This window comes from Sorex araneus, chromosome 11, assembly GCF_027595985.1.
Source record: "Sorex araneus isolate mSorAra2 chromosome 11, mSorAra2.pri, whole genome shotgun sequence".
Taxonomy (NCBI): domain Eukaryota; kingdom Metazoa; phylum Chordata; class Mammalia; order Eulipotyphla; family Soricidae; genus Sorex; species Sorex araneus.
This window is the reverse complement of record NC_073312.1, coordinates 37,650,406-37,666,522: the sequence shown is the minus strand read 5'-3', so window position 1 is coordinate 37,666,522 and position 16,117 is coordinate 37,650,406. Positions and strand designations below refer to the sequence as shown.

Genomic DNA, 16,117 nt, shown 5'->3' with positions numbered 1-16,117 from the left:
TGGACTTGGGGATTTGGGTAGATATACTTAATCTACTTAGTCCCAACTATATACCATTGTTTTTCTGAAAATCTATAAACCACCTTAGTATTTCTTCCTGCTGAAGGATGAGGTGGAAGCAAAAAAACAAATTTTTGAAGAACAATAGTAAGGCTGAGTTTCAGTGTCCAGCAGAGTATCCAACACCATAAAAGTCCGTAATAAGTGGTGATGATTTGAAAAATGAATTTTTGAATTTTTAAAGGTAATATTAAAAGGCAATATTACCAATGTTGCTAAGTAGTTCAGTTGGTTTTTAAACTTAGTTTAGTGTAAAACAAATCATTTTATAGTACACAAACATTAATTATCCTTTATGCAGATAATACTACTAATGACTATCTTACAGTTTTACACTGAGGAAAATATAAAAAATATAAAAATTATGTTTCATGTTACATGATTTATGTAAATTATCAGACAAAAACATAGAGATACTGCCCTTTTTATTTTACCCAGTAAAGACAAAGTTCACAAAGATAAATTAAATTTCCATACTAATTTCGATGAGTCATCACTCATGGATAGAACTCAGTCATGAACTCTTTTTGGACCCAGATACATTGGGTTCAATAACCAACTTGCCTGGACCGTTTTGCTCTCTGTCTCACCACCTGAATGGGTAATCAGTTAACCTAACATTTTGTTCCCCTAAAATTTCTGTGCTTGCTGTCATCTCCTTATGTAGGTTTAGGACAGCAGGCTATCTACTGCAGACAAAGACATCCATGGAAATGGAGAATGAGACGACTGTCCAAGAATTCACTTTGGAGGGGTTTCCTGCTGTCCAGCACCTGGGAAAGGTTCTCTTCCTGGTGCATCTGCTGGCATACCTGGCATCCATGGCAGGCAATGCGGTCATAATCACCATCACTTGCGCTGACTCCAGACTCCAGACACCAATGTACTTTTTCCTCAGCATTTTCTCCTTCCTTGAATGCTGCTTCACAAGTACTGTAATTCCGAAATTGCTGGTCATCTTTCTTTTAGGGAGACAAACAATTTCCTTTGTTGCCTGTTTCATACAAGCCTTTTTCATTGTTTTTCTGGGAGCATCAGGTTTCATCCTCATGGCAGTGATGTCTCTGGACCGGTACATGGCCATTTGCAGGCCTCTGCACTACCCAACTATCATGAACTTGAAAAATTGTGCCCTCCTGATCATTTCCTGCTTTACCTTAGCTTTTACTTTTGTCACTGGCCTGGTGGTGAAGGTGTCTCAGTTATCCTTCTGTGGTCCCTCTCTCATCCCTCATTTCTTCTGTGACATTGGCCCCCTGATACACCTCTCTTGTTCCAACACAAGATCTGTTGAAAGCATAGCATTTGTTCTAGCCTTGTGTGTCCTTTTTACATCCCTTACCATAATTGTCATTGCATATAGCAACATAGTAGTGACAATCATTCGTCTCCCATCAGCCAAGGAGAGACAGAAAGCTTTCTCCACTTGTTCATCTCACCTCATTGTCCTCTCTCTGATGTATGGCAGTTGTATCTTTATCTATGTGAAACCAAAGCAAACAAACAGGCTGGAATCCAACAGGGAGGCTGCCCTTGTGAACACAGTGGTGACTCCACTGCTGAACCCTGTCATCTACACTCTGCGGAACAAGCAGGTCCACCAAGCTCTCAGGGAGAAAGTGGGCAGAATGAAAATGTCAAGATAAAAATATTACATGGCCTTGCTGTGCATTGCTTCAGAGAACTACATGCTTTCATTTCTCTAATAAAGTCATTTAAGAAATTTCTTGTGAAGAATCTCTTGCAGACCTATCTTGATCTCCATGAAGGAAAGTCTCTGACTTTTTTAATGTCCCATTTTAACATGATATGTGCAATTTTCTTGCCTAAACATTCTACTCATTCAGTTTATTTTAATTGCAAATTAAAAAATTTTTATTGAATCTCAGTGAAATACCCATTTACAAGGTTGTTCATGAGTGGGTTTCAATTACATAGTGTTCCAGCATCCATCCCTTCCCCAGTGTACATTTCCCACCACCAATGTCCCCATTTTCCCTGCTCCCTGCATCTGTTGTAGCTCTTTTATCCTTCCTTCCTTCCTTCCTTCCTTCCTTCCTTCCTTCCTTCCTTCCTTCCTTCCTTCCTTCCTTCCTTCCTTCCTTCCTTCCTTCCTACCTTCCCTCCTTCCTTCCCTCCTTCCTTCCCTCCTTCCTTCCCTCCTTCCTTCCTTCCTTCCTTCCTTCCTTCCTTCCTTCCTTCCTTCCTTCCTTCCTTCCTTCCTTCCTTCCTTCCTTCCTTCTTTCTTTCTCTCTCTTTCTTACTTTCTTTCTTTTATTTTCTTTCTTCCTCCCTCCTTTTCTCCCTCCCTTCCTCCATCCCTTTCTCCCTCCCTCCCTCCCTCCCTCCCTTCCTTCCTTCCTCCCTTCCTTCCTTCCTTCCTTCCTTCCTTCCTTCCTTCCTTCCTTCCTTCCTTCCTTCCTTCCTTCCTTCCTTCCTTCCTTCCTTCCTTCCTCTACCTCTTTAATTGAAAACTTTTTACAGAACTGTAGTCTTACCTTTAATGTAAACCATTTCATTAAAATGATATACATCGAAACATAGTAATTTAAACTTTTTTAAATTTTATTTTCTTTGTCTATATACATGATTAAGCAGATTAACTTTACCAAAGTCATGAAAATTATGATAATAAAAATTTTATTCATGGACGGTTTTCTTTTGAAATAAATTATGTTAATAGCAGCACTTGAGGCCCACATTCCATATTTAACCAACCAACTTTGTAGTATAATTGGCCTTATATTTTATCAGCTCTTCCACTTATGATTTGCTTTATACACTGACTAGTTACACAAACATACAATATTTCCATGTTGTAAAAAAAACTCAAAAGCTTTTTTGGAGTCTAGACTTCTCCTAAGGATGGTTAGTTGTCCCACAAAAGATAAATGCTCTTAACTTCTTAAAATATTAGTGCTAGTTCCAGTTATTCAGATTAATAATGTTACTTATAATTGGTTATTATTCTAAATTTTCTATAAAATGTGTGTACATCATTAAATGGGAGCACTTATTCTACATTTTAAAATTTTATTCTGAAAAATCAAACTTCTTAAAGCTATATATTAACTTTATATCACTCAGCAAATTAAATTAAACAAGTCAAACTCTTTTTTTTAAACAATTAAACATATATTGCCAACAATTGGTTATATTCTGACTGATAGCCTATTGGGCTGGAGCGATAGCACAGCAGGTAGGGCATTATCCTTGCACGCAGCCAATCCAGGTTCGATTCCTCCGCTCCTCTTGGAGAGCCTGGCAAGCTACCAAGAGGATCTCGCCCGCATGGCAGAGCCTGGCAAGCTACCCGTGGCCTATTCGATATGCCAAAAACAGTAACAGCAAGTCTCACATGGAGATCTTACTGGTACCTGCTCGAGCAAATCGGTGAGCAACGGAATGACAGTGACAGTGACAGTCATAACCTATTGGAGTAAATGAAGTCTCAAACCTTGGTTTTTGCATGCTTTTTGTTTTTCTTTTCAGAATAGAAGAGTATATCTTTTATACACTTCTATTTCAGCAGAAATTTCTCTAAAATATAACATCATTTATTATGTTTTTTTACTCAAATCCTGAAGTTAAGCATAATGACATTTATGAAATAAGCTCTCTACTATGATTGGCTAATATTTGGCCTTGAAGGTTAGACCTAACCTTAATAGTGAAGAATGTCAGACAAAATTAACATGTTATGGCAGACTACATATTAAGTGATGTAATCATTATATGAAAAAGATGCTGGAAAAACCAACACCCGAGTAGAAAAGTAGGCAGAGAGATTATACTCCCCAAAATCAGGAGAAGAAATATCTAGAGATGGACCATTCACTGGATACCATGATTACAATAGTGGTTACATTATGGTTTTGTACACAGTGAACTCACTCTTCACAACCAGCACCCTCCAACATTATCTTTGTAACATTTCTCATCTATCTTTCCACTTCACAGTGCTCCTACTACTTGGTAATCTGTTCTGCCAAGGGTGTTTATCTCATTCAATAATGTCTATTCCCTGGTTTTGTTTCTCTATGTACAGATGAGTGAGATCATCCAATAATTGCACTTCTCCTTCTGAGATTTCACTTTACACGATGCTCTCCTGTTCTTGTAAACTGCAAAATTTCATCTTTTATTGTGGACCTGTAGCACTCCATTTAGTATACATACCAAAACTCTTAAAAATGTGTTTTTTGGGGGTGGGGGGTCACACTTGGCATCTCAGAGGTTACTCCAGGCTCTGTGCTCAGGGATCATTCTTGGTGAGATTTCGGGGACCATATTAGATGCCTAGTACCTAACTCAACTTGGCAGCATGCAAGGCAAGAGAAGAGCCCTACCCACTGTACTATCACTTTGGTCCCATACCACAACTTTTTTTTATCTATCCATCTGTCTTTGGATATTTGGTTTTATATCCTGGCCAGAAAACTTGGTGCTTCAATAAACATAGGTGTGTATATAACTTTTTGAGTTAGTGTTTTTGTGTTATTGAGATTATTGTCAAGATGTGGGTCAGAAGGTTATGTGGAAGCTTTATTCTTATACTTTAAACAAATATTCATGCTGTTTTCCAATTCAATTAAAATTTAATTTAGAAAGCAGAAAATAAATTTATACAGCCTCCTATATGAATTGTGGTCTTTTGGCTGGGCTTGAGATAACATTCACCAAACGGTAATAAAGCAGTTAAAGTAGTTTCAAGGATTCTGAGATTCAGTAAACTGAATTGATTCATTTCTACGTAAACACTGAGGATATCTGAGAAAATAGACATATAGAAATAGGGGAGACATGAGGTTATTTGAGTAATTAGATGTTTTGTATAGGAATAGGGGAAGTATTCCTTTAACACATGACTTAAACAACAAAAATTAATTTCTCACTGATTTGGAGGCAACAAATACAAATTTAAGGCTGTCCATAATTATCTCCCCGGTTTGCAGATGTCTGCTTTTTCACTGTGTATATATATAAGATCAATTCTTTGAGGGCACAAATTCCTGGTATATTTCCCTCTTATGGAAATATCGATAATATTTTTTAGATCTTTACTAAGTCAGTTTTTGTCTTAGTACCAAAATATTTACTGCTTTGACAACTATATGTACCCAACATTACAGCAACATGCAATTTACCATCCTAAGATATTCCCTTGTCTCACCTATTTGTCTTTTCCCCCTTACACGCCAGTCTCTGTGCCTTAGATATCTTATCTGTCTTTTCTCTCCTTTTTCCTTTCCCTTCATTTGTTTTCCTTTTAAAATTTTTCCTCTTTATTTTCCTCTCTTTCTTCTTTCTTTATTTTCCTCTCTCTCTCTCTCTCTCTCTCTCTCTCTGTCTCTCTCTCTCTCTCTCTCTCTCTCTCTCTCTCTCTCTCTCTCTCTCTCTCTCTCTTTTGGTCTTTGGGTCACACCCAGCGAAGCACAGGGGTAATCCTGGTTCTGCACTCAGGAATTACTCCAGGTGGTGCTCGGGGAACAAAAGGGATGCTGGGAATTGAACCCAGATAGGCTGCATGCATGGTAAATGTCCTACCCGCTGTGCTGTCACTCTAGCCCCCTCAATTCCTAGTTATTAGGAAGTTGTCAATATTGTTTTCCCAAACAGCCTTAACCAATCAATATTCCCAAAAGTCTCGTCCATAACTCCCGCTCCCGCCTCCCTCCCCCCACCCCCGACCCCCACTCTGCATCCATGCCAACAGTTGTTTTTATTCTTTGGGATGAATGTCAGTGAATGTCAGTCTCTTTGATGTGGAGTTGATATCTCATTGTTGTTTTGGTTTGCATTTCCCTGATGATTAGTGATAGAGAGCATTGTTTTCATGTGTGCCTTTTAGCCATGAAATATCTTCTGTGAGAAACTTTCTTGTATCTCTTCTCTCCATTTTTTGATGAAGTTGGATTTTTTTTTTTTTTGCTTTTTGGGTCACACCCGGTGATGCACAGTGGTTACTCCTGGCTTTGCACTCAGGAATTACTCCTGGCGGTGCTCAGGGGACCATATGGGATGCTGGGATTCGAACCCGGGTCGGCCATGTGCAAGGCAAACACCCTACCCACTGTGCTATCGCTCCAGCCCCGAAGTTGGATATTTTTTCCTTGTAAAGTTCTATATGCATCATATATCTTGGATATCAACCCTTTATTGAAGTGATAGGCAAATAATTTCTCCCCATCTGCATACTGTCATTGTATTCTGAATTTTGTTCTCTTTAAGGTGAAAAAGTTTCTTAATTAACTAAAATCCGCATGATCAAAGGAGATTACTTCCAAAGGTGTGTCCTTAAGATTAGAGCTTCCGGACCCAGCCTGCTCCACGGCCCTGAGCACCCCGCGTTTCCCTCCCCTCCGGACTGCCCGCCGAGTGGCCAGCATGCCGACCCCAGCCCGTTGACCACTGCCAGGTTGTGGGAAAGGGGCGTGGCATAATCGTCAGGGGCGTGGCCTAAGAAAAGTGGGCGTGGCCTCATCACCGGTGGCCAAAGCTCACACGGCGGCACATAGTTTCCTCAACATCCTATCCAAGACTAACATCCTAGCTATTCCCAAGCAGTAGGACAATAAAACACAAGACTTCACATAAGAATTGAAGGAAACATCTCAGTAGGAGACCAGGTTCTACAAACGGCAAGTAAAAAGGCAACCACTATTAACTGAGCCTATCCACAATCCTTTTTTGCAACAAAAGGGAACAGGGATACTCATCTTCAAGGGCCCTCTTTCATACCACAACAACAACATGAAGAAACAGCGAAAATCCCCAGTGCAAGCAGAGGACGATCAAAGGAGTCCAGAAACCTCAATGGGCGTTTCCTACAAACTTGACCTCTCTGAGAAAGAATTCAGAGTTGAAATCCTCAACATGTTCAATGAACTCAATGCAAAGATGGACAACTTCAAGGAAGACCTGGCGGAAACAATACAACAGACAGCCGACAAAATACGGGAAGAAATGAGAGCAGAAATAAAAAACCTTCAAAAAGAAATGAAGGATTCGGTACATGAAATCAAAAACTCTCTGGCTGCCCTCAACAATAGGATGACTGCAGCCGAAGACAGAATCAGTATGTTGAAGATGAGCTGCAAGAGGCCTACAGGCAACAACAAACCATGGCAAGAGACCTCAAAATAGCTCTAGCCAGAATCAGAGTCCTAAGGGGATGATTTCAAGAGGAACAACATTAGAATCATTGGACTACAAGAACCACAGGGAACCAACCCCAACGAAAAAGACACAGTCAAACAAATCATTGCGGAAAACTTCCCACAGCTGGACAATGCGGGCATCCAGATTCAAGGCTCCCGAAGAGTGCCAGCTAAAAGAGATCCTAATAGAAAAACCCCAAGACATATCATAGTTACAATGATGGACAGCATTCAGAGAGACACAATACTGCAAGCAGCAAGGTCCAAGAAGGAAATTGCATACAAAGGAGCACCCCTTAGACTCACAGCAGATCTATAAGAGGAAACCCTCCAAGCTCAAAGGCAATGGTGGGATATAGTGAAAAAACTCAATGAAATCAACGCTTCACCAAGAATACTTTATCCGGCTAAACTCTCATTCAAACTAAAAGGAATCATATACTACTATGGGGATAAACAACAGCTCAGGAACTTCATAGACTCAAAACCAAACCTAAAAGAAGCACTAAAGGGGCTGTTGTAAGACAAGAAGAACCCCTATAAGCACAACAAACCCTTGCACAAAGATGGCACAAAATCCCATAACAATAATCTCCCTTAATGTCAATGGTCTGAATTCACCAATTAAGAGACACAGACTGGCAAAATGGATTCAAAGACTGAACCCAACATTCTGCTGCCTGCAAGAAACACATCTGAATAGCCAGAACAAACACAGACTCAAAGTCAAAGGATGGAAAACAATACTGCAAGCAAACAACTCCCTCAAGAAAGCTGGGCTGGCTTTACTAGTATCGGACAACATAGACTTCAGGTTGAAAAAGATTAGAAGCGATAGTGAAGGCCACTTTTTATTAATCACGGGATGTGTACATCAGGAAGAAATCACACTCCTAAATGTCTACGCACCCAATGAGGGACCATCTAAATACCTACAACAGCTGCTAAGAGACCTTAAGAAGGACATCTCGAGCAACACAATAGTAGTTGGAGACTTCAACACCGCACTGTCCCCTCTGGACAGGTCAAGATTAAAACTCACCAAGGAAATACTGGCTTTGAAGGAAGAAATAGAAGAGAGAGGGCTAATAGATCTATACAGGGCTTTATATCCCCCCCAAAAGGAATACACATTCTTTTCCAGTGCACATGGAACATTTTCCAGAATAGAACATGCGCTGGGCCACACAGCATACCTCAACAGAATCAAAAAGATAGACATTGTACCAGCTATCTTTTCAGACCATGATGCACTGAAGATAAAACTTAATCGTGGACAGATGCAGAAAACCAAATCAAACACCTGGAAATTAAATAGCTCGATATTGAACAATGAGTGGGTCAGGAAGGAAATCAAGGAAGAAATCAAAAGGTACCTAGAAACAAATGAGAATGAAGACACGAGCTACCAGAACCTGTGGGACACAGCTAAAGCCGTTTTAAGGGGAAAATTTATAAATCTGCAAGCATATCTCAGGAAGGAAGAAAGGGCCCACATAAATAACTTGACTTCACAGCTCAAGACCTTAGAAAAGGACCAACAAAAGGAGCCCAAACCAGGCAGAAGGAAAGAGATAATAAAGCTTAGAGCAGAAATTAACGACATGGAAACCCAAAAGACAATCCGAAAAATCAATGAAACCAAGAGCTGGTTCTTCGAGAAAATAAACAAGATTGATAAACCACTAGCAAGACTCACAAAAAAAGAGAGAGAGAACCCTTATAAGCCGAATCAGAAATGAAAAGGGGGACATCACAACAGAAACCAATGAAATTCAAAAGATCATCAGAGACTACTTTGAAAATCTCTATGCCACGAAATAAGAGAACCTAGAAGAAATGGATAAATTCCTCGACTCCTATAATCTCACAAGGCTGAACCAAGAAGACCTGGAGTACCTGAATAGTACAATTGACATCAAGGAAATTGAAATGGTAGTCAAAAGTCTTCCCAAAAACAAAAGCCCTGGTCCAGACGGATTCACTAGCGAGTTCTTCCAAACATTTAAAGAGGACCTTTTGCCAGTCCTTCTCAAGATTTTCCAGGAAATTGAAGAAACAGAAACCCTCCCAAACAGTTTCTATGAGGCTCCTATCTCCCTAATACCAAAAGCAAACAAAGACACCACAAAAAAGAAAACTACAGGCCAATATCCCTGATGAACACAGATGCGAAGATCCTCAACAAAATATTAGCAAATAGAATTCAACAACTCATCAAAAAGATCATACACCACGACCAAGTGGGATTCATCCCGGGGATGCAAGGATGGTTTAACATCCAGAAATCAATCAACATAATCCATCATATCAACAAAAGAAAAGATAAAAATCATATAATCATATCAATTGATGCAGAGCAAGCATTTGACAAGATCCAGCATCCGTTTATGATGAAAACACTCGCCAAAATGGGTATAGAAGGGACCTTCCTCAATATAGTCAAAGTCATTTATCACAAGCCTATGGCAAGCATTGTCCTCAATGGGGAAAAACTAAGAGCCTTCCCTCTGAGAACAGGGACAAGACAAGGATGCCCACTCTCTCCACTTCTGTTCAATATAGTGCTGGAAGTACTTGCAATAGCGATTAGGCAAGAAAAAGATATTAAGGGCATTCAGGTAGGAAAGGAAGAAATCAAGCTCTCACTATTCGCAGATGATATGATACTGTGCCTAGAGAACCCTAAAACCTCTACCAAGAAACTCCTAGAAACAATAGAGTCGTATACTAAAGTTGCAGGCTATAGAATCAATACCAAAAAGTCCATGTCTTTCCTATATGCAAATAATGAGAGAGAAGAAAGTGACCTGAGAAAAGCAATCCCGTTCACAATTGCACCTCAAATAATCAAGTACCTCGGAATCAGCTTAACAAAGGAGGTAAAGGACTTGTATAATGAAAACTATAAAACACTACTTCAGGAAATAAGAGAGGACATGAGGAAATGGAAAGACATCCCCTGCTCATGGATTGGAAGAATTAATATTATCAAAATGGCAATTCTCCCCAAAGCATTGTACAAATTCAATGCGATCCCTATAGGGATACCCTTGACATTCTTCAAAGAAATGGAACAAGCGCTCCTGAAATTCATATGGAACAAAAAGTCCCCACGAATAGCTAAAGCAATCCTTGGGAAAAAGAAAATGGGAGGAATCAACCTCCCCAACTTCCAACTCTACTACAAAGTGGTAGTCATTAAAACAGCATGGACAAAGGCAGAGCTGCAGACCAATGGAATAGGGTTGAATACTCTGACATACACCCCCAGATATATGATCATCTAATCTATGACAAGGGAGCAAGAAATGTGAAGTGGAGCAAGGAAAGCATGTTTAACAAATTGTGCTGGCAAAACTGGACAGCTACATGCAAAAAAAATGAGCTTAGACCTTCATCTATCACCATGTACAAAAAATCAGATCAAAATGGATTAAAGACCTCAACATCAGACCAGAATCCCTAAGGTACATTGAAGATAAGGTCGGCAAAACCCTCCACGACATTGAAGCCAAAGGTATCTTCAAAGCTGAAACGCCACCGGCCAAGCAAGTGAAAACAGAGATAAATAAATGGGACTATCTCAAACTAAGAAGCTTCTGCGCCTCAAGAGAAACAGTGACCAAAGTACAAAGACAATCTACAGAATGGGAAAGGATATTTACGCAGTACCCATCCGATAAAGGGTTGATATCAAGGATACACAATGCACTGGTTGAACTCCACAAGAAGAAAACTGCCAACCCGATCAAAAAATGGGGTGATGAAATGAACAGAACCTTTTCCAAAGAAGAAATCTGAATGGCTGAGAGGCACATGAGAAAATGTTCAACATCACTAATCATCAGGAAGATGCAGATCAAAACAACAATGAGATATCATCTCACACCACAGAGACTGGCCCACATCCCAAAAAACAAAATCAACCGGTGTTGGCATGGATGTGGGGAGAAAGGGACTCTCCTTCACTGCTGGTGGGAATGCCGACTGGTTCAGCCCTTTTGGAAAACAATATGGACGATTCTCAAAAAGTTAGAAATTGAGCTCCCATTTGACCCAGCAATACCACTCCTGGGAATATATCCCGGAGAGGCAAAAAGGTATGGTAGAGATGACATCTGCATTTCCATGTTCATTGCCGCTCTGTTTACAATAGCCACAATATGGAAAAAACCAGAGTGCCCAATAACTGATGATTGGCTAAAGAAACTCTGGTATATTTACACAATGGAATACTACGTAGCTGTCAGAAAACATGAAGTCATGAAATTTGCATATAAATGGATCAACATGGAAAGTATCATGCTGAGTGAAATGAGTCAGAAAGAAAGTGACAGACATAGAAAGATCGCACTCATATGTGGAATATAAAGTAGCTGAGAGGTACAAGCTTACAATGTTGTGATTCCTGGCAGACATTTCTCTGGACTTAGTTTCTAAAATACTAAAATACAGAAATCCAAAACTATGCTGATGCTAGTGCGGCCTCCTGACCTCATATCTCTTCATTCTCAGCAATGGAAAACAAATTACCAAATGCTTTCTTTTCAGCAGATCGACTTTAGAGGGGAGAAACTCCAAATCAATAATAGTGAATTTTTTTGTTGAAATATTGAATGTAATCAAAGTAAAGTGAAAGTAAATGTGGGGTGGGGGGCTGGGGAGGTGGGGAGAAGGGGGGAGGTATACCGTAATTCTTGGTGGTGGAATATGTGCACTGGTGAAGGGATGGGTGTTTGAGCATTGTATAACTGAGACTTTAACCTGAAAGCTTTGTAACTTTCCACATGGTGAATCAATAAAAGAATTTAAAAAAAAGATTTAGAGCAGACCCGTCTAATGAGACCCTCCAGGCTTGAGTACATCCCTCCCCCAGTGCCCGTTCTCCACTGATGACCCCATCATCCTTCCCACACCCCCACCTCATTCCCGCCCCCCCCCACCTCGCCTCTGCGGCAAGGCATTCCCTTTTGTTCTCTCTCTCCTTTTGGGTGTTGTGGTAAGCAATGGAGTTATTGGATGGCCATCATGTTCGGTCTATACTCTGCTTAGAGCATGCCTCTCCCATCCCAAGCAGGTCATCGCACCACATGTTACTTGGTGTTCCCTTCTCTATCTGAACTGCCTTTCCCCCCAGCATGGGAGGCCGGCTTCCAAGCCATGGAGCAAATCTGGTACTTATTTCTGCTATTCTTGGGTGTTAGTCTCCCATTCTGTTGTTTTATATTCCGCAGATGAGTTCAATTCTTCTATGTCTGTCTCTCTCTTTCTGCCTCATTTCACTTAGCATGATACTTTCCATGTTGATCCACTTATATGCAAAGTTCATGACTTCGTCTTTTCTGACAGCTGCATAGTATTCCATTGTGTAGATGTACCAAAGTTTCTTTAACAAGTCATCTGTTCTCGGGCACTGAGATTTTTCCCAGATTTTGGATATTGTAAACAGTGCTGCGATGAACATGCAAGTGCAGATGTCATTTAGACTGTATCTTTCTGCCTCTCTGGGATATATTTCCAGAAGTCGTATTGCTGGGTCAAATGGGAAGGCAGCTTTGGAACAGAGCACCAAGATATTACAGGAAGAAATGAGAGCAGAAATTTTAAAGTTACGAACAGAAGTTACACAATTAAAGGAATCGGTAGATGAAATAAAAAACTCTGTAGGAGCCCTCAACAGTAGAATGGCTACAGCTGAAGACAGAATCCGTGAGCCCGAAGATGAGCTGCAGAAAGCACATAGGCAACAACAAATAATGGCAAAATATCTCAAAATGGCTTTAGGGCAAATCGAGTCCTAGGGTTTGACCTCAAGAGGAACATAAGAGTCATTGGAGTACCAGAAGCACAGGGAACTAATTCCAATGAAAAAACCACAGTTAAAGACATCATTGCTAAGAAATTCCCAGAGCTAGAGAATGCGGGCATCCAGATCCAAGGGGCCAGAAGGGATGCCAGCTAAAAGGGATCCCGACTTACAGAAACTTTCTTTTTTTTCTTTTTTTTTTCTTTTATTGAATCACCATGTGGAAAGTTACAAAGGTTTCAGTTTTAAGTATCAGTTATACAATGCTCGAACACCCATCCCTTCACCAGTGCACATATTCCACCACCAAGAATCACAGTGTAGCTCCACCCTGCCCCCCCACATCCCCAGCGCCCCACCTGTGTAACCGATAAATTTCACTTTACTTTCGCTTTACTTTGATAACATTCAATATTTCAACACAAAACTCACTATTATTGTTTGGAGTTTCTCCCCCCCTAAAGTCGGACTTGTTCAAAAGGAAGCATTTGATAATTTGTTTTCCATTGCTGAGAATGAAACCATATGAGGTCGAATGGCCGCACTAGCGGCTGCACGGTTTTGTATTTCTGTATTTTAGCATTTTAGTAACTAAGTCCAGAGAAATCTCTGCCAGACATTGCATCATTGCAAACTTGTACTTATCAGCTATTTTATATTTCACATATGAGTGCAATCTTTCTATGTCTGTCTCTTTCTTTCTGACTCATTTCACTCAGCATGATACTTTCCATGTTGATCCACTTATATGCAAATTTCATGACTTCATGCTTTCTGACGGCTACATAGTATTCCATTGTGTAGATGTACCAGAGTTTCTTTAGCCAGCCATCTGATTTTGGGCACTCTGTTTTTTTCCAGATTGTGGCTATTGTAAACAGTGCTGCAATGAACATGGAAATGCAGATGTCATCTCTGCTACACCTTTTTTGCCTCTCTGGGATATATTCCCAGGAGTGGTATTGCTGGGTCAAATGGAAGCTCAATTTCTAACTTTTTGAGAATCGTCCATATTGTTTTCCAAAAGGGCTGAACCAGTCGGCATTCCCACCAGCAGTGAAGGAGAGTCCCTTTCTCCCCACATCCACACCAACACTGGTTGATTTTGTTTTTTGGGATGTGGGCCAGTCTTTGTGGTATGAGATGATATTGTTGTTTTGATCTGCATCTCCCTGATGATTAGTGATGTTGAACATTTTCTCATGTGCCTCTCAGCCATTCACATTTCTTCTTTAGGAAAGTTTCTGTTCATTTCATCACCCCATTTTTTGATCGGGTTGGCAGTTTTCTTCTTGTGGAGTTCAACCAGTGCATTGTGTATCCTTGATATCAACCCTTTATCGGATGGGTACTGCGTAAATATCCTTTCCCATTCTGTAGATTGTCTTTGTACTTTGGTCACTGTTTCTCTTGAGGTGCAGAAGCTTCTTAGTTTGAGATAGTCCCATTTATTTATCTCTGTTTTCACTTGCTTGGCCAGTGGCGTGTCAGCTTTGAAGATACCATTGCCTTCAATGTCGTGGAGGGTTTTGCCGACCTTATCTTCAATGTACCTTAGGGATTCTGGTCTGATGTTGAGGTCTTTAATCCATTTTGATCTGACTTTTGTACATGGTGACAGGTGGAGGTCTAAGCCCATTTTTTTGCATGTAGCTGTCCAGTTTTGCCAGCACAATTTGTTATACATGCTTTCCTTGCTCCACTTCACATTTCTTGATCCCTTATCAAAGATTAGATGATCATATATTTGAGGGGATGTGTCAGAGTGTTCAACCCTGTTCCATTGGTATGCAGCTCTTCCTTTGTTCCAGTACCATTCGACTTACAGCAACTTTATAAGAAAAACTAAAGGGGCTTCTTTATGGCAATGAAAATCTGACAAGCACTCTAAATTTCTACAGAAAAATGGCACTAAAGTCCATGCCAATAATTTCACACAATGTCAAGGGTCTAAATGCACTAATTAAGGAACACAGAGTGAGAGGACGGATTAGAAAATTGATTCCAACATTCTGCTGCTGGTAAGAAAAACATTTGAATGGTCAGAGAGAACAGAGACTCTAAGTCTAAGGTTGGAAGACAACTCTTCAAGCAAACAACACCTTCTAAAAGGCCAATGTAGCCTTATTAATATCAGACAGCACAGACTTTAGGCTCCTGAAGTTCAAGAGAAAAAGGGTCATTTTTTAATGATCAAGGGATATATGCATGAAGAAGAAATCATATTCCTAGACATATGCACAAAGGACAAGAAAAATATTTAAAACAACTGCCAATAGTGTTATAGGCTAGGCAACCCAAAGATGACCCACAAATCAGAATTTTGTTTCAAACTGAGGAGCCTTTATTAGCTGGCCAGTAACTGCTCTCTCTCTCAAGCCTATCCTGAATGAGAGAAGCAGCCCTGAGTGTAAAATGCAAGGGTTCTTTTTTCCTTTGTCTGGATTTTCTTGTTGTTGTTTTAATTATTGAATCACTGTGAGGTACACAGTTACAAAGCTGTTCATGATTAGGTTTCAGTCATACAATGTTTCAAGAAACACTCTTCACCAGTGTACATTTCCTACCACCAATATCTCCAGTTTCCCCTCCTACCCCCCACCCCTAGCCTGTCTCTATGGCAGGTATTTCCTTCTCTTTCTCTCTCTCACTCTCTCTCTATGTTTCCTTTTGTTCATTATGGTTTGCAATACCCATGCTGAGAGGTTATCATGTTTGTTCCTTTACCCACTTTCAGTATACAGTCCTTATCCAGAGTGATCATTTCCAACTATCTTGACATAGTTGTCTCTTCTTTATCCCAATTGCCTTCTTTTCAGCACTTGAAGTAGACGTCCAATCTCGGACCAGTCCTTCTGGCCCTTGTCTCTATTGTCCTTAATTATTAGTCTCATATTATACATATTTTTCATATTCCACAGAGCACATTCTCTGTCCCTTTCCTTCTGACTCATTTGACTCAACATGATATTCTCCATGTTCATCCATTTATAAGCAAATGCCATGACTTCATTTTTCCTAAAAGCTGCATAGTATTCCATTGAGTAGATGTAGCATAGCTTCTTTATCCACTTGTCTATTCTCAGGC

At 40.2% G+C, this 16,117-nt stretch overlaps 1 protein-coding gene across 1 annotated transcript; it reads left to right on the top strand.

Annotated features, from left to right (window-relative positions):
* The first annotated feature begins 767 nt into the window (after window positions 1-767).
* On the top strand, window positions 768-1,706 carry LOC101549719 (olfactory receptor 6C75-like). The gene has a single exon (XM_004607377.2). The coding sequence runs from the start codon at window positions 768-770 to the stop codon at window positions 1,704-1,706; it is 939 nt and encodes a 312-aa protein (XP_004607434.2).
* The last annotated feature ends 14,411 nt before the right edge of the window (window positions 1,707-16,117 follow it).